This window comes from Myotis yumanensis, unplaced genomic scaffold (genome assembly GCF_028538775.1).
Source record: "Myotis yumanensis isolate MYYU_CA2020_CCGP unplaced genomic scaffold, mMyoYum1.0.hap1 SCAF_15, whole genome shotgun sequence".
Lineage (NCBI taxonomy): Eukaryota > Metazoa > Chordata > Mammalia > Chiroptera > Vespertilionidae > Myotis > Myotis yumanensis.
In genome coordinates, this window is record NW_027223766.1 from 43553360 (window position 1) to 43575086 (window position 21727).

The 21727-nt window shown below is 41.1% G+C and overlaps 1 protein-coding gene across 1 annotated transcript in view; it reads left to right on the top strand.

Moving 5' to 3' along the window:
- Positions 1-21727, top strand: part of NIPAL2 (NIPA like domain containing 2) — a 61399-nt gene that overhangs the window by 32875 nt on the left and 6797 nt on the right. Inside the window, exons 5-9 of the mRNA XM_070392059.1 lie at positions 8443-8564; positions 14287-14383; positions 16768-16903; positions 19048-19136; positions 20424-20487. Coding sequence (XP_070248160.1) covers positions 8443-8564; positions 14287-14383; positions 16768-16903; positions 19048-19136; positions 20424-20487 — 508 coding nt within the window. The remainder of the gene's footprint in view (positions 1-8442; positions 8565-14286; positions 14384-16767; positions 16904-19047; positions 19137-20423; positions 20488-21727) is intronic.

The following is a 21727-nucleotide window of genomic DNA, read 5'->3' on the forward strand; positions in this document are numbered from 1 at the left end:
AGAGGTAACATTTGAATCCTCTCTGATGGCTGGATAGGACAGGCAGGGGCCACATCCAAGCATTGGGAGGCGGGCATACAGAGGGAACAACACAAGAAGTGTTAACAAAGGTGCAAAAGGGTAAGTCTCTGTTCAATACTGTACTGCAGCCACTGCCTGTAAGGTTTAGGGAAAGAATAAATGCTAGTCATAAACTGTGAGAGGGAAGAATATCCGCATCAATCGGTGCAGGTGGTTTGATCATAGACTTAGAAAACCCAAAATCAACGAAGCATTACTAACAGCAATTAACTGGCTCAACATCAAAGGATAGGAATTGAACTCACGCTTGTGGGTTCAGAACTGGATTCAGCTTCTGCTGTCAACTGTGTGGCCAGCATATGACTTCACTTCTCTAAGCCTGTTGGCTGACAAGTATCAGAGACTGTTTTAAGGATCAAATTGGGTCATTCACTTAAGCACTTTGAACAATGTAAAGCCCTGTTCATTGTCATCATTTGTGTAGCCAACTTTATGCCCAAGAGGTAATACTAAAAAGGAATAGGAAACATGTACTTACTTACTTTTTCTCTCTCTCTCTCTCTCTCCCTCTCTCTCCCTCTCTCTCTCTCTTTCTCCTCTCAAACACACACACACACCAAACCAAGTAAAATCTCCATTAGTTATTTAATTCTTCACTAATTTCTCTTATTTTAATAACAGAACACTTTATTAAATATTTATTCTTTTCTGGTATCATAAATGTTCTAAATGAACTATCTCATTTAAATGCAGGAACCCACCCATTTATAGAATGGTACTTAGGTTGGATAACTTGCCTAAGGTCATATGACTAGCAAGTGGGGAGCCAGTGTGCCCCTACTGGCAGCCAGGTAGCACTACAGGGCAAAGGCTCCGGTGCGTCTCCTGTGTCAGAAAGCTGTGTGACCTTTGCAACGTGACTTCCTCTCTTGAAGTCTCAATTTTCTCATCTTTAAAATGAAGATAATATTACCTGCCTCAGAGGGTTAAATTAGTTCATGTGTGTCAAACTCTTAGTATGGGGCCTATCACATCATATCATTATCCTGACTCCTACCACCACCCCAGCCACCACTGCACCCTACTGGTTCAGCAGAGGACACCCAGAGGAGGATATCTTTGCACACGTTAGCAACCAGGTTTCATTTCCCGTGGCTCTGGTTGGGGTTCTTTTTTTGCCTTCCTAACTTGATGCTTTTTAGTAGGGCTATATCACCGATAGCACATTTGTTGCAATACTCTAGTTAAAACTGCTCAATTCTCTCTCTCTCTCTCTCTCTCTCTATATATATATATATATATGTATATAAATATATATATATATTTTCAAAGAGGAAGGGAGAAAGAGAGAGAGAGAGAAACATCAATGATGAAAGAGAATCATTGATCAGCTGCCTCCTGCACATGCTCTACTGGGGACTGAGCCCGCATGTGCCCCAACCAGAATCAAACCGTAACCTCCTGGTTCATAGGTTGACGCTCAACCACTGAGCCATGCCAGCCGGGCCAAACTGGTTAATTCTTAATTTCAATCTAGTATCATAAGAATAAGGAAGGATTTGGTCACCAATTCCATACCCACGTCTTCAACAGCGGCATCATAAGATTATCGTGATCTGAAGCGCAGTCACCCACCTCATGCTTAGGAAGAGGTTTTTCCTCAGCCTCACTCAGCCTCACTATCGGCGATATAGCCCTACATGTGTTGTCACATGTCTTTTCTTTTGTCCTGTATTGCTGTTGTCTTGAGCAAATTTGGCTCTTTCTGTTAGAAGCTAAAAATGCATTTTTTTTCCTTTACACAGACTAAAACCAAACAAGGAAAAGAATAGTGACATTAAAAGAAAAAAAAAAGATTAACATATAAGCATGCTAAAAATTAAATTGTCAAAATGTGCAAAAGAAAATCACTTATTTTTCCCTGCTTGAAGCAAATGGCAGTTTGTTTTGCATGATGGAACAAATGAAGATTTTTGGACCATGTGGGAACAAGCTGAACTAATTTATTGCCAAATGTTGCTCTGTGACTATGAAGCTTTTCACCACTGGCCTCAAAAAATGACCTCACAAAAGCTATGTCTGAAAGGAATCGCCAACTATTATTAACTCAATGACAAGCTTTGGACTGTGTTCTGATTCTCAGTGGATTAATAGCTTTAAATTATTTTAATGATTTTTTTTCCTTTAAAAAAAAGCACCAGATTTCTCTCCCCTTTAATCAGCCAAAAATGATAGTATGTTCCCCTCTCTTCTCCCTTTGTCATCAGAAGTACGGAATCTAATAGTCTGGGAGATCCTAGCTGATTTACTCCAGATACTTATCATAAAAATAAAAATTGCAGTGCATTCATCAGCACTCTCCAGAGACTAGTAACGTATTGACTTCAAGTCACCTATTAATGTCTTCCCCAGACAGAATGTCAAGAAATTCATTGTGAGACGAAGACCATCTCCCGCTTCCTCCTCCCACGCCAGAGGTCAGCTTGTTTGGGGCCAGTGGCTAGAGTACGAATCTAGCCAAACAAGCCATTGTCTCTGGTTGAGAGGACAGATTGGCTGTTCGGGCTTCCAAGCCGCCCCATGAAGGGCAGGCTTTGTGATGGCAGGTTCGGGACTCTATTCCCTGCATTATAGAGACTTCTCAATCCAGGCCTCCTTCAGCATGTCACTGCCATGGCCCGGGAATCGGGGGAGATTGTACTGAGGGGAGAGAATGTCCCACGGGGTGTTCAGGAGCCCAGTTTATTCCGTGACTCCTGGTGTCCCACAAAAGTCATAGCTGGACCCCTGTTGATCAGGAGACACATTGCCAGGACCAAGAGAGCCCCCCATCCATCTTCATTGGAGTCGGGCTCAGCTGAATCTCAAAAAACTCTTAAGGCCAGAAGTAAGGTCAAGTCATATTCCAGAAGCTAGATGATAGACAGGTAATACCCGCTAGCCTCGAACTGGGGGGTGGAGACCAATTAAAAGAGATTTCAGGTTTTACTTAAGAGGACGGTTGGTCTGGGAAACGGGATGTCAGCCGAGGAGGAACGGGGCTGCAGATCTCAGATCTAGGGCTTGCGTAGAGGAGGACACAGCAGCTGGAGGTGCCAGTGAACGGAAGCATCGCTCTGATTCTAGGCTGTTTTCCCTCCAACCACTTTGTACTGCATTCTCAGTCCGAGAGTTTCAACAGGAGACTTTTACACTGGAGCAGCGGCGCCTCCTGAAACAGGCCGCACAGCTGCATCCAGTTAAGTAGAAAATAGTCCGCAAAGCTCTACTTCAGGATGATATTAGTGGTCAGATATGGTTAGAAATATTACAACCATATCCTCCTGGAGGAGATTCACAGCAAACACTAAGGCACTGAGGGTCCGAGGGGTCTTTCAGTTAGAGAACCATGTAAGCTTGTTGAACTCACCTCCCCCCAAATCAGTTTGACGTGGGACCTCTGTTGGTGGAGCGTCCACCTTATGAAACGGCTTCCAGTTTGGAGAGCTCGTCTGAAGGAACCCCAGGGCCAGCCAGGCCCCCTGCCATGGAGGTCAGTTCCTCTGTCCCCAGTGGGACGCTGCGTGAGGCCTCAGGTTATGCTCCACACAGCTCCTGGCTGCCACTCGCTGAGACTACAAAGTCAGGGCTGAGTTGTCCATTCATCCGCTCTGTCATACAAGAGGCAGGAGAGTGTGGTCATTAAGAAAGTAACTACCTGGGTTCCAATCCACACTCTCCACTTCGCTAGAAAATTCCAGATAAGATCGTCATTTCCTCTTTGACTCAATTTCCTTGTATGCCCAATAGGGACAGTACTAGTTTTATGCAGTATTATATATTACTAGTGGCCCAGTGCACAGATTCGTGCACATTGAAAGGATATTAATTAGAAGATTCATTCAGTAATTACATTACTGCAAAAAATTATGTCAAAATAGTATATATAATACAGTATAAAATTAAAACACACGTGCGATTGGCACCAGCAAGAGCTGTATATGTATCATGCATGCGCGAGTCAACGTTTGTTTTTAAATTGCCAGTGTGCATCATATGTACCAGCCAGTCAGTCAGATGGATGGACAAATGGTCAGTCACTTGGCCTTTTATATATATAGATAGATTGCCAGTGCACGTCATATGTACGGGCCAGTCGAACGGATGGACAGTCAGTTACTTAACCTTTTATATATAGATAGATATTATGTATATACATATAATATATACATATAGTATATTTTATAATAGTATAATAACTTGATAGTATAATTATTTTTTCACAGGTTTATTATAAGGATTTAGTTGTATATAAAACATTTAGAATTGTGCTTATATTAGTAAGTATTAGCTGTTACCATTATAGTTATGATGGTCACACTTCAGTATGATGGTGATCACAATGTGACTCTCACGTCAACCACACTTGTCTATGAAATCAATAGTGCTAAGAACATCACTTAACAAAAATTATTGCCACCCTAGCTGGTTTGGCTCAGTGGATAGAGCATCGGCCTGTGAACCAAAGAGTCCTGGGTTCAATTCCAGTCAAGGACATGTACCTTGGTTGCAGGCTCCTCTCCGGCCCTGGCCCTGGTCAAGGCATGTGCAGGAGGCAACCAATCAATGTGATTCTCTCACATCAATGTTTCCTTCTGTCTTTCCCTCTCTCTGCCACTCTCTCTAACAGGTCAATGGAAAAATCTCCTTGGGTGAGGATTAAAAAAGGAAAAAGATTGCCCTCCTTTGGCATACGCTGCCCGCTTCCCCCCAGTACACCTGGTCTACAAACAGCAGAGATGAGCTTGTTTACTTGTTTTGCACATATGGCCAGTTTGTAGGAAGAGATTTTATTAATACTTGTATGTTATATCGTTAAATCTGAAATTCCCACCAGGTCATTGTAGACTCTTAAGTGACTTGAGCTGTATTTGATGGGGAAATGGATTTGCTGCAGGTCTAAGCATGAGGATGGCGGGTGGGCCACATCCCTGTATCGAGGTCATGTCCAGTCGTTGACTCCCACCTGCAGCTTGCCCACAGCTGCTCCGAGTTCTGTCCCCACCAATACCCAGATCTTGGTGCTGCGCACACCGGCTCCCTGAGGATAGCAGTGGGCAGCAAATATAGGGCTGCCAGTGTTTCTCCTCTGTGATCTGTTAGTTCATTTCCTTTGGATCCCTGGACTATAACAATAGAGACATAATTTTGAATTAATTTTTAAGCTTAACTCAGCTGGCCTGTGACTCCTGGCAGTCAGCATCCTGAGTCATTGTCCCAGGATCCTCGGTCACATCAGGCCTGCAGGTGAGCTTTTCAAACATCGTATTCAGTTCCCCACACGGGCCTCTTGCAGAGCCAGATTCCTGGAATCGAGCAGGTGTGACATTTGATGTGGACCTGGAGATGAGAAGACGGAGGCACAGGGGGACAAATAACTTCCAGCTAGCAGGTAGCGGTGACCTTTCCGTTCTGTGGGAGCAGTTTCAGCTGAGACTAGACTTCCACGATCCGGTTCCTAACCTGGAATGTAAGCGTTTCCGTGGACACAGGGCGTGTTAAGTGCTGTTTCCCTTCCTTCGGTGGCTCATTCTTCCAGACACTCCTTTGGGCAAATGGACCAGCAGGAGGCCAACAGCAAGTTTTCTAAGTCAGAAATCTGTGTCTTTCAAAAGGGAATATTCACGGCTTTACTGACATAAACATCGCAGGAACTGGCGTCTCATGCCACTTTTAGAAAAAACTGGGATATAAATAAAATTTAAGGAAATGCATTTAAGGAATTGCTAATGACGATCTTCAACACTTTTGAAAAATGTGCACATGATTCATGAAGGAGATAGTTAACCACATAGAAAAAGAATAACACCAGATATACAAGCATATAACAGGCAGCAGCTATCCTGACTGCCTGTGTAAGTGCCTAAGGTAGCTGAGATTAAAATTTTAAGAATGGTATGAGCTGGGGGGTTGGGGGGAGAAGAGTCAACTGGGGAAAAAGGAGACTTATGTAAAACTTTAGACGATAAAAAAAAGAATGGTATGACCTACTGAGCTGTCATAAAGTTACTTACCAGACTCCCAGTGAGATGACGCTCAGATGAAATAATGCATATGAAAAAGTACTTTGAAAGTATAATTGTGGAATCATTAGTCATTTTATTTGTTTTTAAGGAGTTTTGAAATGCAGTGAAGATCTACATTGGTGTAAATGGGAACAGTATACAAATGTGGGGTAGAGGGGTTGTGTCAGGATGTGACATGGGGACCATATTGGAAAGTTAAATAAGTAGCGCAACCTCCGTATAATGGGATACTCTGCAGACTTGAAGAGGATGAGGCTGCCATACCTATACTGAAACCTTCTCCAAGATGTTCGGTTGATTAGAAATAGAACTTATACAGAAGAGCATGTATAATATTGTCTGTGTAAAAAATCCAAAAGTCATACACACCAACAAATACACATGCAAGAAGTATCTCATAAAAAGAAACCTCAAGAACTTGGAAATAGGAGGCCATCGGGGTAGAAGAGAGATTTAACTCTTCCCACATCACCCTTGTGTACTTTTGAATTTTCTGCATATACTATGTTACCCATTCAAAAGTAAATTTTTAGAAAGAAATGTAAAGGACACTAGATACAGTGAAACGAGATAAAGAAATAACTGGCAGAGGAACTCAATATAAACAAGAAATTTGGATTTCACAAAAGAAAGTTGGAAGTCTCTGAGACTTCTAAATTGCATTCAAGGCTTTTATTCTACTTTACTACACCAAGTTTACAAAACTGTTTTTATTAGTCCCTTCTTCCTAGAAACCTAATATTGAACAATTATAAGAGAATTTTTTATTCCTAAAGAAAGGACAAGGCTGACCAATAATTTTGCCCAAGTTCTTATAGATGGTGTTTATTATTTTCCTTTTATTACAATGCTTAATAATGTATATTTTTTATTTTAAAATCTCATTAGAAATAGCTTTTAAAATTGTGTCTATGATCTCTGTCTTCACAAAGCATTACAGAATACATTGTTACTTCGATGAAACTTATTTTATAGCTTCTAAAGTACCCTGAATAGCTATTATTTAGCTTGTGTGAAAAATCAAATGCTCTTTGTTCTCAGAAACTAGAGTTCAAAGTCATAAATCATTTGGCTACGAAGAATAGGAAATTGGTGTCTTCAAAGTTGTGAGATTTTATCAACAAATCAAATTGTTTCAGGTTGGAGTCAATGTTGGTTGTCAATTATGTACAGAACAAGGCCGACCTCAGTGATGGAGCAAGTTGAATTATGTTTTCAAGGGTGCTACCTGAAAAATGCTACCTATGTCACTTTTTCTCAGGCTGCTAATTATTCACAAATAAGTAGCTTTTCAGTGTTATTTGGAAGTGTCCTTCCTTTACCCCTCCATGGCCACTCCCCCCACACATGCCCTTCCTCCATTATTTTAAGTAATGTTAAAGTGATGACAGTAACACATTCCTTCCATAGGTTTATTATGTGATATTTTACTCGGCTATGACTGGAATTCTAGATACTAAATTGGGCTATAAATATCATAGAGCAAAGCCAATGTTCACCTTCATTTCTGCTAAAGGGACGCCAAAAAAGTGGCAATGATTAAGATGCTCATTTATGAGTTTCTAAGTGTAAAATCACGTGTGTGTGTGTGTGTGTGTGTGTGTGTGTGTGTGTAAGGCTCCCAAGATGAGTAAGTGCAGAATAAATGTCAGGTGATGGACTCCCCACCCTCTAGGTTCTGCCATTGAGACCTAAATCCAGATCCATCTTGCACTGACTGGCCCAGAAGAACCCAAACAACCAGCGTGGTTGGGTTTTCTTGTCTCCATATACACATGTTCTGATCTTCCCATCTTAGCAGAACACTTCTCTGCTTAGGCCAGGATCTATCTGGAACAACAGAGAAAAATCAGAAGTTATGTCCTGCCCCATCCATTCCCTGGCCCTTATCCCTCTTTGTTTGTTTGTTTGTTTGTTTGTTTGTTAATCCTCACTTGAGGATATTTTTTCCATTGATTTTTAGAGAGTGTGGAGGGAGAGAGGAGGAGAGAGAAACATCGATGTGAGAGAAACATATCGGTTGCCTCCCGCACACACCCTCACTGGGGTGAGGGAACGAACCTGCAACCCAGGTATGTGCCCTTGACCAGGAATGAACCCGCCCGTGACCCTTGGATACGCCGGCCAGTGCTCTAACCAGTTAGCAACACCGGCCAGGGCCCTTATCTCTCTTTAAAGGTAATGCTGCTATCTGGTGAATGTGTGACGCTGTCTAGGGGATGGTTGATGAATTATATTTTAATAGGGCAGGACTGTCAGCACTTTTACAAGTAATGCTCAGTCTATAGGTAATGTTTACATCAACAAAAAGATTAAAATGTCTCTTTTCAACTTGTCTTTTCTGTTTTACTTAAAGGTATGACATTGGCATTTGCAGGATCATATTTATTGGTGAACTTTGCTCCAAACATATCCCAGGCTATCTCTGCGAGAACAGTACAGTATTACTTTGTTGGCTGGCAGTTCCTGATCTATGTGGTAAGCATTCTAATGACTGTGGCAGAGCAATGTTATCTAGACCGCTGGTACATGCAGATGTTAGAGAAGTAACACAATCTTCTCTTCTCAGCATTAATATCTCATTAACATATATCAATGCAAATATATTTGACCAACATGAAAGTATTTGAAACACTAACTCAGCAGTAGACGTCCCCAGCTTCCCAGGTTTCTCATCCCTGAGGGTGACCCGTGACTGGAACAATTTCCACAACATTGGATCTGGCCAATTTCAGAGCATCATATTTAGGACAACTCAAAGTAAAAACAAACAAACAAACTCCCCAAAAACCTCTCTTCCAAGTCCAAAGGGAAGTACCTGAAGACCCCTTTTTTCTTCCTTGAATTTTATTCAAGGTAGATATTCTCTTCAAAAAAATTCTCATTGAGAACAATGCCATAGGCTGTCTGTGGAGACGCAGGCCACAGTAGGACAACGCTGAGAGATGTGCAAAAGAAAGAATGGAATGAGCTGGTACAGAAATTGGAAGCCACGAATTGGGACACTTTATTTGCTGCCGTGGCCATACCCAGTGGGTGTAAAGAGAGGACATGACTGAAGTGGTTAGCACGTAACTTTTTGCAGGAGTTGGTTTGGGTGGGAAATAAGAACGTTATAGGAAAGACGGGTAGTAAGAACAAAACTGGGATAGTTGAGCATTTAACCAAGAACTGGATTGGTAAAGTAATTGTGAATTCAGTTAAAAGGATCAAAGCACACAGAATCGTGTAGTTTTAGGATTAGACATGACTTCAAAAAACTGTCTGCTCTAGTCCTCTGCCGTTAAAACAGGTAACAATATGATCCTACTTTATACACCTCTTATGTAAAAGTTTTTGTTCCAAGTTTAACTCGGGCTATCACAGCAGGAACTGCCTGGTATTACATTATTGTCTGGCAGTTCCTCATCTATGTGACAAGAATTCTGTATGATTACTATCTTTGATATATAATTCTGACCACTGGAGCATAAATGCTTATAGGTCTTTTCTTTTTGTAGTCTCCTACTCTATCCACTCTACCCCTTTCTCTTACTCAACAAAGATTTCTCTGTTTTAAAAAAAATCTCCATATACTACACACCCTTTAATAAACTCTTATTTCTCTTCCACTCACCATCATTTATTCCCCTCTGTTTTCTCAGCTCCTACTCACTCACCATTTATTAAAATCCTAGTGGATCCCTCCCCACAAGTTGCCAAATGCAATTGCTTTCTTTTTTTTTGCGGGGGGCGGGGGAGCAACCTAATTCTTCCTGAACCTTAAGCAGCATTTACTCATGACCCATCACATCTCGAACTGCTCGCCTCTCTGCTTCCTCCGTTTGTTTTCCCTGTTTCTCCTCTTCTTCTCCAACTATTCCATCCCAGGCTCTTGATAGTCACTTCTTCCTCTTCTGCCAACCACTCTTACCTATTAATGCTAAATATTCATCCAGGGTTTTCTAGGGTGATCTCATTGCCCACCCCACCACCCTCCGTTAGAAGGACTTCCAAATCCAGACCTACATTTCTCCCCAGGCCTCTTCTGAGCTGCACATCTCTGTTCTCATCTGTCCACTGATTACTCTTCCCTGCCTGGATGTCCCAGAGGTTCTTCAAATGTAGCATCTTAAACACTGAGCTCGCCATCTTCTCTCCTCCGCTCCCTCCTCTCTTATATTGGAAGGCTCCCCTTCCCCCTGCCCTCCAGCACCTTTAGGCCTGGGCTTCCCAACTCAGGTCAGCCTTCCTCTGGTCTGTCATACTCTGTGCCTCCTGCCTGCCTACCCCATTGCATCTTCCTACTTGTTCACCATACCCAGTCCTTTAACTACTGCAGCTGTCACCAATCACATCTAAGAACTAGAAGGACTTGCTCTGTAGTTCATGATAGTCTAAACTTGAAGTCCTACCAACACATGTTATACTTTGTCTATAGGCAAAACAAATTCTTCCTCCAGTGAGAAAAGGCTCACATAGTTTATGATCAGAAAATTAATAGCCCAAGTTAAATCCTTTGGAGATTAAAGATGCATCAAGACTTATTTTGGGGGGAATAAACAGCATTGTTTGATGATGATGTATCCTATATTGTTTTAACACCAGAGAAAACATTTTAAAAGAATAAAGCTACTTTTTATTAAACCTTATGTTTCCACACAAAAAAACATGAAATTAATTGCATTTTGCCATTTTCCAAAGTCAATTCAATTTATTAGTCATCCTGGGTAGAGAGAGGAATTTCTGTAGCAGAAATTTCACAGTCCTGGGAGAGATCCATAGTCCCATAAAAATATATTTGAAAGTAAATGCCACCAAAAATGTATATAATTCCAGATATTTATAAGATAGCATAAAATAAACCTTTAAGAAAGTCACGTTTGAATAACGCATTGGCAGTAGATTCTAAGGGAAATAGATCTATATTATCTTAGTTTGAAATTTAATCTGTTAGATGTTGCATCTCTAAAGACCAGAACTTATCAATTATATACTAAGATCTTGAGCTAAAGTTTAGTTTAAATCTGTTAAACACCTAAGTAATTAATATTTAATCCTTGGATGTGGCAGATTCTGTGCTTTTTCTGCAAACCATGCCTTCAAAGATCATAACTACAGTAATTAAAACTGCTCTTTTGCCCGGCCAGCAAAACCCCTTTGAGCCTTGGTTTCCCCGCCTGTAAAATGGGGATAATAAGAGTGCCACTCCAAAGGTGGTTGTGAGAACTCCAAGAATTAGTACAAGTAAAGCATATGGTGAGCATGCAGTACGCGCTGTTATTATTTCTGACCTCACAGATAGCAGCAAAGCAGCCTCTTTGTGGGTTGCAGCAACCTGCAGGAATCACAGCTGCTTTAATATTGATATTCTCACAGAGGGGGGGAAATGTTGCTAGAAAAAAATTAACATTCATTCATACTGTTTAAATATTTTATTCCTGGGAGCGCCATGACATCGTAACACAAGACGGAACCCAGGGCAACGGCAGTCATTCTATGAATAATAGGAACTCGTGTTTTATTTACCTGAAGCCTCAGAAGTGGATTTACAAAAAGTCATGCATGAACTGATAACTACCCTCAACCCCCACCCCCTACCCCCCCAAAAAAAGTTAATAATCGGCCTGCTCATCCATTTAGCTAACATGCTCTGTGCTGTGCGGAAGAGCTTTCTTCTCTCCATCAGAGGGAACTGTGGTCCCTGTATCATGTGAGAAATGGAGGCCTGTGGTTGAGCAGAGAGCAAGCCAAGAGCGATATTTCTGTGAACAGTTGAGGAGTCGTACACAGGCTGGGACACCCAGTGTTTTGATGGCCGCCTTCGGGAAGGCAAAGAGACAGTTGTCCAATCGCTTTTGTAGCACTGCTTGGTTGAATCAAAGGCCTGGCAAATAAGGCTTATAAGGAAGAGTTAAAATAATTGGTTTGATTTACCAGGAAAAGAAGACTAAGGGATGACCTAAGTTTCCATTGTAGATGAAAGGGTTTTTAAATGAAGAAGGTTTGGTCTTGCTGCTTTCCGTGCCCACAGAGGATTAAAGGAGAAAACAAACCAACAGGCGAAACTTTGAATGGAAAAGGAGAGATTGTTGACTTAGAGCTCCATAAGTAGAATGCAGTCCTAAAAGTACTGAAGTGCCTAATTCTAGTAATTTTTAAGAAAAAAAAAACAATTGTTGGTATTTTTACTTGTCTGATGTCAGAAAAGTAAACATTCATATTTATTTTTTTAAATATATTTTATTGATTTTTTACAGAGAGGAAGTGAGAGGGATAGACAGTTAGAAACATTGATGAGAGAGAAACATCGATCAGCTGCCTCCTGCACACCCCCTACTAGGGATGTGCCCACAACCAAGGTACATGCCCTTGACCGGAATCGAACCTAGGACCCTTCAGTCCGCAGACCGACGCTCTATCCACTGAGCCAAACTGGTTTCAGCAACATTCATATTTATTATTTCAGTCCATGGATATCATCTCTTTGGGGGGGAAAAAAAAGGAGTTGCTTCAGATTATCTTAAGGACCTCAAAAAAGAAAAAAAATGATAAAAAAAATAAAATTGAGAACTCAGCCTTACATTAGAGTTTTCTTGGGGTAGGAAAATTTAGACATTTAGTCAATATTTATTGAACCTTCAGTTTATTAGAGTTAGGTCTGTTTTTGGCATGTTGTTCATCAAAAATTTGAGGTGTAATTTTCTTATTCCCTAAATACTGGGGACAGGGTGGCAAACATCCCATAAGGATAAGGACCCTGTCCTCAGAGACCTGATGTCCAGTGGGGAGACAGACAGGAAACACCTAAGTGCATGAACAGGAAGTACGACAGATGATGATAAAACGCTCACTATTGATTTCAGAGAGGAAGGCGGGGAGAGAGAAACATCAATGATGAGAGAGGATCATCAATTGGCTGCCTCCTGCACGACCCCCACTGGGGATCAAGCCCATAACCTGGGCATGTGCCCTGACTGGGAATTGAACCATGACCTCCTGGTTCATAGATCAACGCGCAGCCACTGAGCTATGCCAGCCGGGCTGGATTCTATTCTTAATGTGAGAGGAAACCATAGGAATTACTGGATCTAACATATTTTTACTACATGTAGCATCCTGGATGAATCTCATAAACATAATGCACGGTGAAAAAAAGCAAGTGAAAGCAGTATGACCCCCCTTGTATAAAGTCCAGACAGATGCAAAAATAAGCAGGGTGTCATTTAGGCATACATAGAAATGTGATAAACTATCAGGAAAGTGAGTGGTAACCACAAAGCTCAGTACAGTGGTTCCTGGGGAGGTCATAGGAGAGAGGAGTGCAAGTGGGGAGGGGCATACAACAGACTTCAAAGGTATTGCTCCGTTCTATTTCTTAGAGCCACATGAATGCTTGTCATATCACCATAAATACCTTATATGTATGTCACATGTGTGCTCTAGGGATAAAATATTATCCAGATTGTGCTTTTAATTAATTCCTCTGGCTGCTGAATGGCTGGATTGTAGAGAGGCGAGAGTAAAATCAGAGGTGAGTGAGAAGCCATTGCAGAGGTCAGAGGGTGGCAGGGAGTGAGGTGAAGGGAGCAGTGTGGTGTTGTCACCTGCTGAGGGGGTGAGGACACCAGGACGAACAGGTAGGGAAGGCAGGCAATCAAGAGTTAAGTGTTGCCCTGGCCGGTTTGGCTCAGTGGATGGAGTGTCGGCCTGCGGACTGAAGGGTCCCGGGTTCGATTCTGGTCAAGGGCATGTACCTTGGTTGTGGGCACGTCCTCAGTAGGGGGCGTGCAGGAGGCAGCTGATCGATGTTTCTCTTTCATCAGTGTTTCTGACTCTCTGTCCCTCTCCCTTCCTCTCTGTGGAAAATCAATAAAATGTATTTTTTTAAAAAAAGAGTTAAGGGTTGCCCATACTCATGGGATATGGCTATTAAACGTGCGTGTGGAGATGTCTAGTAGAGAGTTGGATAAATGAGACTGGAGTTGTAGGGAGGTCGGGACTGGAGATCTAGATCTGGGCACTATTGGCATGTAGGTGATGCTAGAGCTCTGGGCCTGGACAGCTGAGGTTTTAAGTATTGTTCTCCAATATTTGTAATTGTCCTTAGGGACTCTAGTCACCTCACCAACTCTCATAACTTGCAAAGTCAAAGAAGTGCGACATTCTGAAGACTTGGTATAGAATAATTTATACTTTACTCTTTTTGTTTTATTTCTAGATTTTAGAAATATTAATTTTCTGCATTCTCCTATATTTCTATAAAAGAAAAGGAATGAAGCACATTGTGATTCTACTAACCCTGGTGGCACTTCTAGGTAAGGATATATTTTGTTTTCTAATTTTCTAATCTAGCCATGTCAAAAAGATTTGAAGGAAAATATTTGAGCATTCTATTCCTTTCTCATTGTTTCTACTTTTCAACTCTGATTTATAGAAAGAAACTGAGTCTCAATTATGCAAACTAGATGTCTATTACTAAAATTGATATATATTTAATTCTTTAAAAAATATATTTAGCAATTTTTACTTTTTGGTCATTTTATTTGCTCTCTGATAACTTTAGGATTTTTTTTCTTAGAAATAATTGACAAATGTAAAGATAGAAAAATAGCTACAAAAATATTTCCCACATGTTAAGAATGATTTGGAGTTGAGTGTTGAGGTTACAAGTGATTTTCATTTTTCTTTCCAGACTTTTCTGCATTTTCCAGATTTTCTTAAATGAACGTGTATATTTGTATAGTTTTTAAAAATTAGTTTAAAATTCATTAATAATCCCACTACCTAGAGTACGTAGATTCTTCTAATCTTTTTTTCTGTGTACACATAAGTACTTTCTATTTTTGTGCATACAATATTAGAATGAGACTGCATTACAATTTTGTATTTCCATCTGTCCTCATCAACCACCCTCCCCCCACCAAAAAAAAATAATCTTAGAAGAACTTGATACCAGTCTAGAAATAACTTTCAGAGTTATAATAAATAGTGATTAATCAGTTGGTGATTGTGCATGCTTTGAAAATGCAATGATCAACTCGAGCAACTCATAGTTGGTTTAGCTGTTTAGTAAAGAATTCCAGTTTTGTTTGTATTTTGTGTTTAAGTATAATTTAACGTCAGGTGGTGGTTGAATTAGATGATTTTTTAAAAGTCAGTGACCTTTAAGGGCCTTGGCAGTCCGAGGTTCTGCGGCTCATGGAACAGTGTGTTCAGCTGTTTCTCCATCAGTGATCCCTTTGGGAATCCAAGCTGTTCCGACTACAGGACCATAATCACACTGTGCTCTAATTACAAGCAACGTGTTTAGGAGGAAATCAAGGTCCCTCAAGAGCCAACTTTACAAACTTAAACCATCAAGTAACACACATCTCGAGAGATACTTGACATTCCCTAGATTTGCTGAGATATGAGTGTTGTCGTACTCTGTAGAAAATATGTAGAAGGTCAGGTCAAAAGACGTTTTGAAATGAAGAGGTGCTCAGTTGTAAGGGCCTCTTTGTTCGGATTGGGGGTTTGCTTTTAGAATTTATTACCGGTCTCCTCTGTTAAGTGTGACTTATAACAGAAAGAAAATGCCTAATTTGGAAGTGAGCCCTAGTACCCTTCAAGTTAAAGTACTTTCAGTTTTTGGAAAAGGAGATTCTGGAAGGCTTTTCCTAGTTGAAACACTTCACCTGCTATTTAAACACATCATATATATATATATATATATATATATATATATATATATATATATATTCTTTTCAGAAGCTAAAAGGAGTAAAGTTCAGATATATTATGACCAGATATCAACAGCAACAAAAACAGTATTTCTCCTTCCCATTGCCTTTGACTTATAATTATATTTGATTACATGTAAAACTTTTTTATTTTTCTGTAGGTTTCAGCTAATTTATGGAATCATAGGTAACATAATTTCAAGAGACCTGGGTAAAAGGGAAGCCCTGTCTTCTTCCTACAGAAACATGATGTTTCCAGAAAATGCGTCGTTGCTTTCACGTTGATAGAACCTTGTCAAGTCACTTTTTCTTCATTGCTATTTGGAAACTAAGAAAGACGTGTTCCCGTGAGGGACAGGTTCCTCTTTAGCGTAGAAAGTGTGTTGACATGCTTGTGTAAATCTTAGACTTATGGTTGACTCTGAGAAACGAATACTCAGGTCCTGCTTCCTGTTAGTGTCATCTTCAAAAAATATTTTAATGAAACTTGTAGGCATTTATTAACAAAGGGTTCACGCATAGACCAAGTACAACTCTTAGTAAACTCACAGAGTGAGTTGCTTTTCAGTTTTCAGTCTTCTCATCTATTTGGCCTTACATTTTTTTCAGTATAGCTTCATAGTTATTTTCCCATTAACGTTACGTGGACAATCCAACTTTTCTTATCTCCTCCCTTCATTGTTTTCTCCTTTCCCATCTCTTAGTAATTATAACCCCTATAGCATCCTTTCAACAGTTACGGCTGGAAAATAAGCATCTTGCTCCAAAGATAAAAAGCACAGTCACACAGCAGATCTGTAGCTGATAGAAGCCAATCTGAAATCCAGCCCAGCGTAAACACCAGGGCTACTGCTTAGCTAGAATCTTCATGCTTAAGGCATCAGGGGGGCATTTACCACTATGCCATGTACACTGGAGATATTTGTCATTCTGTCTCAGGTATGTATTTTATTTGTGCTCTTTGTTTTGTTTTTCAGCCTCATTGACTGTTATTTCAGTGAAAGCTGTCTCAGGCATGATCGCTTTTTCTGTGACGGATACAATGCAGCTAACGTATCCCATCTTCTATATAATGTTGATCATCATGATAGCATCTTGTGTTTTCCAAGTCAAGTAAGTTAGCTCCCCTGTCCTCACCAGTCTTTCAGCATTCCTGGGCTTCTCTGAGCATCCGTCTTTCTTGGCTTCAGATGATCATTAAAATTAGATGCAACTGACTGAGAAGGGTGAAGGGTCTACAGCTTATCCTCAGCTAACATGCCTTGCAATAGCCTTCACATCCAATAAGGAGTTTTTACTGAGCATTGCCTTCACATCTTGTGAGCTCTAAAGTGCAGCCATAATCCAGCTAAGTGCACTCTGATACTTTCCTGATGCTTTTCTGCTTGTAATTAATATCCATCGTACACAGGTTGTCATTAGCAATAAATCAAAGGGGCAGGTCCACATCCAGATTTCTTTTCTAAGTATAGGAAATACATGAACCTTTCACCTTCACTTCTTAGCTCATGCTCATTAATTGCCCAGAGATGGACAAAACCAGACGTTTGGCCGGGAGGGGAATCCTTTCCTCAGAACTTTGTATCTTTGGCCAGAATTTGCTTCGTACCCAGGGGACTGTGGAATGATTGTTTTATGTTTCTCCTGGGGCCTAATAGTGGTGACATGGAACATTTTTAATTTCTGCTCTCCCCGCCTCCCCCCAGCCCCTCTGCTCCGACGGCTTCCCCTCCATGTCACATGGGGAGGATGCCTTTGCCTGCGAGGCTCTCGGGTCAACCAGAAAGTTTTCTGTTTACCCCCTAAGTGCTATGCAAAGCCACCATCCCAGTGCCAGCGAGGAAGTCAGAGCCCAAACTCAGGAAGAGATTGGTTTCTTTCTTAGTCCTAGAAGTCCAGTCTCATTGTCATGGGTTGGCTATAGGCCCTGTAACTAGGAGTGTGGACAATTACCGGAGAAACCAATGTTTTGTCATTGTTTCATTAGTCATTTCCTTATAAGACTGAGTGTGTTTCTAATACTTGAGTCTTGCTGTTTTGTCTCTTCTCTTCTTCTGAATTAATCAGGGCTGCTCTACTACCTTTTAGAATGTAACGATTAGCATCATTATCTTTGAACTATGCTTTATGAATGTAAAAGGTAGATACAGTCAAAGGTAAAGTGCGTTCTTATCACCCTTGTTTCCGTCTCTACATCTTTCACACTGGAGCTGGGTGAACACAATAGAACTGTAGAACTGTGGCTTTCAGCCCTGGCTGCCCATTAAAATGACCTGAGGAGGCTTAATTACACATACATATGTGCGTATATGTATACACACATGCATGCATGTATATACAGGCACAGGCACACCTGGGCTCTGCCCACAAAAATTATTTTTTTTCCCAATTGCTCAAGAATAGGACCTAAGCATTCATGCTTTTTGAAAGCACCCAGGTGATGTCAGTGCAATGCACTGCTCTAGAGAAGGTTCTAGTCTAATGATGGCGAACCTATGACACGCGTGTCAGAGGTGACACGCGAACTCATTTTTTTTGGTTGCTTTTTCTTTGTTAAATGGCATTTAAATATATAAAATAAATATCAAAAATATAAGTCTTTGTTTTACTATGGTTGCAAAGCTCAAAACATTTGTATATGTGACACGGCACCAAAGTTAGGGTTTTTCAAAATGCTGACACGCCGAGCTCAAAAGGTTCGCTCACCATCACTGTTCTAGTCCCGGACGGGGCAGCACAGCACAGTGCGGGAACCTGAATTCGGTTGGTCGCCAACGTGAGAAGCTGAGTTTCCACATGTGCTCTGCAGCTGGAGCCCCAAGCATTGTTTTTGAAACATTAAACATTCCTTTTACTTCTCCATCTTCTTTCTTGGCACGTGGCATGTCAATGCATAGCTCTACTATTCCCTCGATATGATATTTAACAGATTCTGGGGTCTATCGTAATGAATCAGCCGCAGTGTGATACCGGTCCAGCAGCTTGAATTGCTTCCAACTCAAACTTCTGTGGCCTCAGAATATGATTAATTGCTTTTCATTGTTACTGTTGTTGGTTTAAACAGACCATAAAACCTGACATCTGATCTCATACATCAGATGCATATAAGCTATGGCTGCTGATTGGAAATGCCCTTCTACTGCACTTCCTTTCCCTTTGTAGTTGTAGCTGAAGAACATGCATTTCTTGATGTTATTGTTAACTTATTGCTGAGCATCTCTTAAGGCCAGAGCTTCAGGAAGTGCCTTCTGCTCTAGGTTCCTGAATCAAGCCACGAATCTCTACAGTACAGCGACGGTGGTGCCCATTAACCATATTTTCTTCACAACCAGTGCCATTATTGCAGGTGAGTTTTGGCTTTCTGTACTTAGGTGTTCTACCCCCACAACGCGCATATGAGAAAAGCAAGGAATCCTTCGGTTATTAGGATCTGCATAACCCATGTCCTCCCAGCCTCACACAGTGTCTAGGTTTCCTCCATAACCCCTCTAGGACACGCTCTTCAACTGTGTGCGAGTGCTCCCCAGGCCGTCCGCCTCCCGAGACAGCTCAGTCCCGTTTTAAATTACTCTAATTATTTCGAGAGCTCTAATTATTAGAAAGTGTTTCCTTATATTGGACAGAAACTAGCCTCCCTGTGAATTCAAGACACTCACCTTAATTCCGATTTCTGGAGTCTTCTCCTTGCCAGCCCTGCTGGTGAGCAGAGCAGTGGAAGGGTCCTCTTGTGTCTTGTCTTTAGGCCAAACACCCCAGGCCATTCACTCGTCCGTCTCTGGCCTTCACCACCTGGATCAGAGAGTGGGGCCCAAAACAGAACCCAGTGTTCCGGGAAGGCCAGACAAATGAGAACAGAAACTACTGCTTTTGCTGTTCTGGCCTCTATTTTTCTACTATTGCATTCTTTTATTTTTATGGACAGTTTTTTAATGTGTCAGACACAATAGTGTTTTTTTTTAAATATGACATTTAAACTTGGTTCTGACCCAAATACAGTAGATCCAGGTATATCACTCCTACGTTTGGTACCGATTCCCCCTTGTTCTTTGGCTTATTGGATAAATTCACCGCTGTGTCATATTGAGATTTCATTTCCTATTGTAAAATGTCTGTATTTTGGAGGTAGGTAGGGGATTATCGGTTTCCTAATTGGCTCTTCTTTTTTACTTCATGGCAAGCAATGTGACTGCCAGTGGGCAATTTTTAAAAGTAATTAATACATTTTCTGGGTTCTCTTTGGCATGTTCAAATTGCCAGCATCACTTACTCTTGTGCTTTGGCGCCATTATTAAGGGTGACTTGAACCCAGGCTCTACACTGGCACATAGTTAACCTGACAACCAAGACGGCTGCTGACTCAGTATATACAGCATGGATATGCTGGACAGAGGGAGGCCTCCTGTCCCAGGGGTGTGGGATTTCGTCATGCAACTCAGGACAGCCTGCAACTTAAAACTTAGGAATTGTTAACTTCTGGAATTTTTCACTTAATATTCTTGACCCTGGGTAACAGAAACCACAAAAGCGAAACCGAGGCTAAAGGGGGCCTCCTCTATTGACATAATTTGAAAAACAATGTGTAGCTATTGTAAATATTCTTATCCTAAAATGTTGTCTTCTATTCCTGTTATAGGCATCGTATTTTATAAGGAATTCCTTGGTGCAGCTTTTCTCGCCATGTTTATATATTTTTTTGGGTGAGTAAATGTCTGAGGTAAGCTATATGAAATGCTATTACTTTTATGTAGGATTGTTGGCATTGTACATGAGGCATAGAAAACTGGAAAATTATAGAAGAGACAACCGTTTCCTGAGCTCCTAAAGGAAACATTTTTCAATTTAACACCCTACACAAGGCTCAGTGACTTTTGACTTTGTGATTTAGGTATCTGTCCGAGGGTTCTGAAACATTGGGGACTTTCAGTTCCAGCCAAAGTCAAGTTAAATCCGCTGGCTCCTTGTAGCTACTCCATGCCTTTTCATACTATAGCAGACCTGTCTCACCCTTGGGGACCCCTAGGTTAGATCTCAGTCAGGAGATTGAGATCTAACCGTGGACACCTCTAGGATCACCTAGAAAAGACCACGGTGGGGAGATCTAGCTTTGGACCTAATGCCATCAGATTGGTGACATCCCTTTCCTGGGTCTGGACCCCCAGCTTTAACCCTTCATTGCTGGGCATCATTGCCAACATCCTTGCAGAGAACAGGACTTTGACAGAGGATCACCGATTTATAGGATTATCCGTTGGTTCCAAATGACAATCCAATGATGCTTAATGATTTTTTTTTTATTATTAAGGTATTACATATGTGTCCTTGCCCCCACACCCCCGCTAATACCCTCACCCCCCTGGTGTCTGTGTCCATTGGTTATGCTTATATGCATGCATACACATCCTTTAGGTGATCTCTTCCCCTTACCCCTACCTTCCCTCTGAGGTTTGACAGTCTGATTGATGCTTCTCTGTCTCTGGATCTATTTTTGTTCATCAGTTTATGTTATTATATTCCACAAATGAGTGTGATTATGTGATATTTATCTTTCTCTGACTGATTTATTTCGCTTAGCATAATGCTCTCCAGGTCCATCCATGCTGTTGCAAATGGTAGGAGTTCCTTCCTTTTTACAGCAGCATAGTATTCCATTGCGTAGATGTACCACAGTTTTTAATCCATTCATCTGCTGATGGGCACTTAGGCTGTTTCTAAATCTTAGCTATTGTAAATTGTACTGCTATGAACATAGGGGTGCATATATCCTTTCTGATTGGTGCTTCTAGTTTCTTGGAATATATTCCTAGAAGTGGGATCACTGGATCAAATGGGAGTTCCATTTTTAATTTTGAGGAAACTCCATACTGTTCTCCACAGTGGCTGCACCACAGTCTGCATTCCCACCAGCAGTGCAAAAGGGTCCCATTTTCTCCACATCCT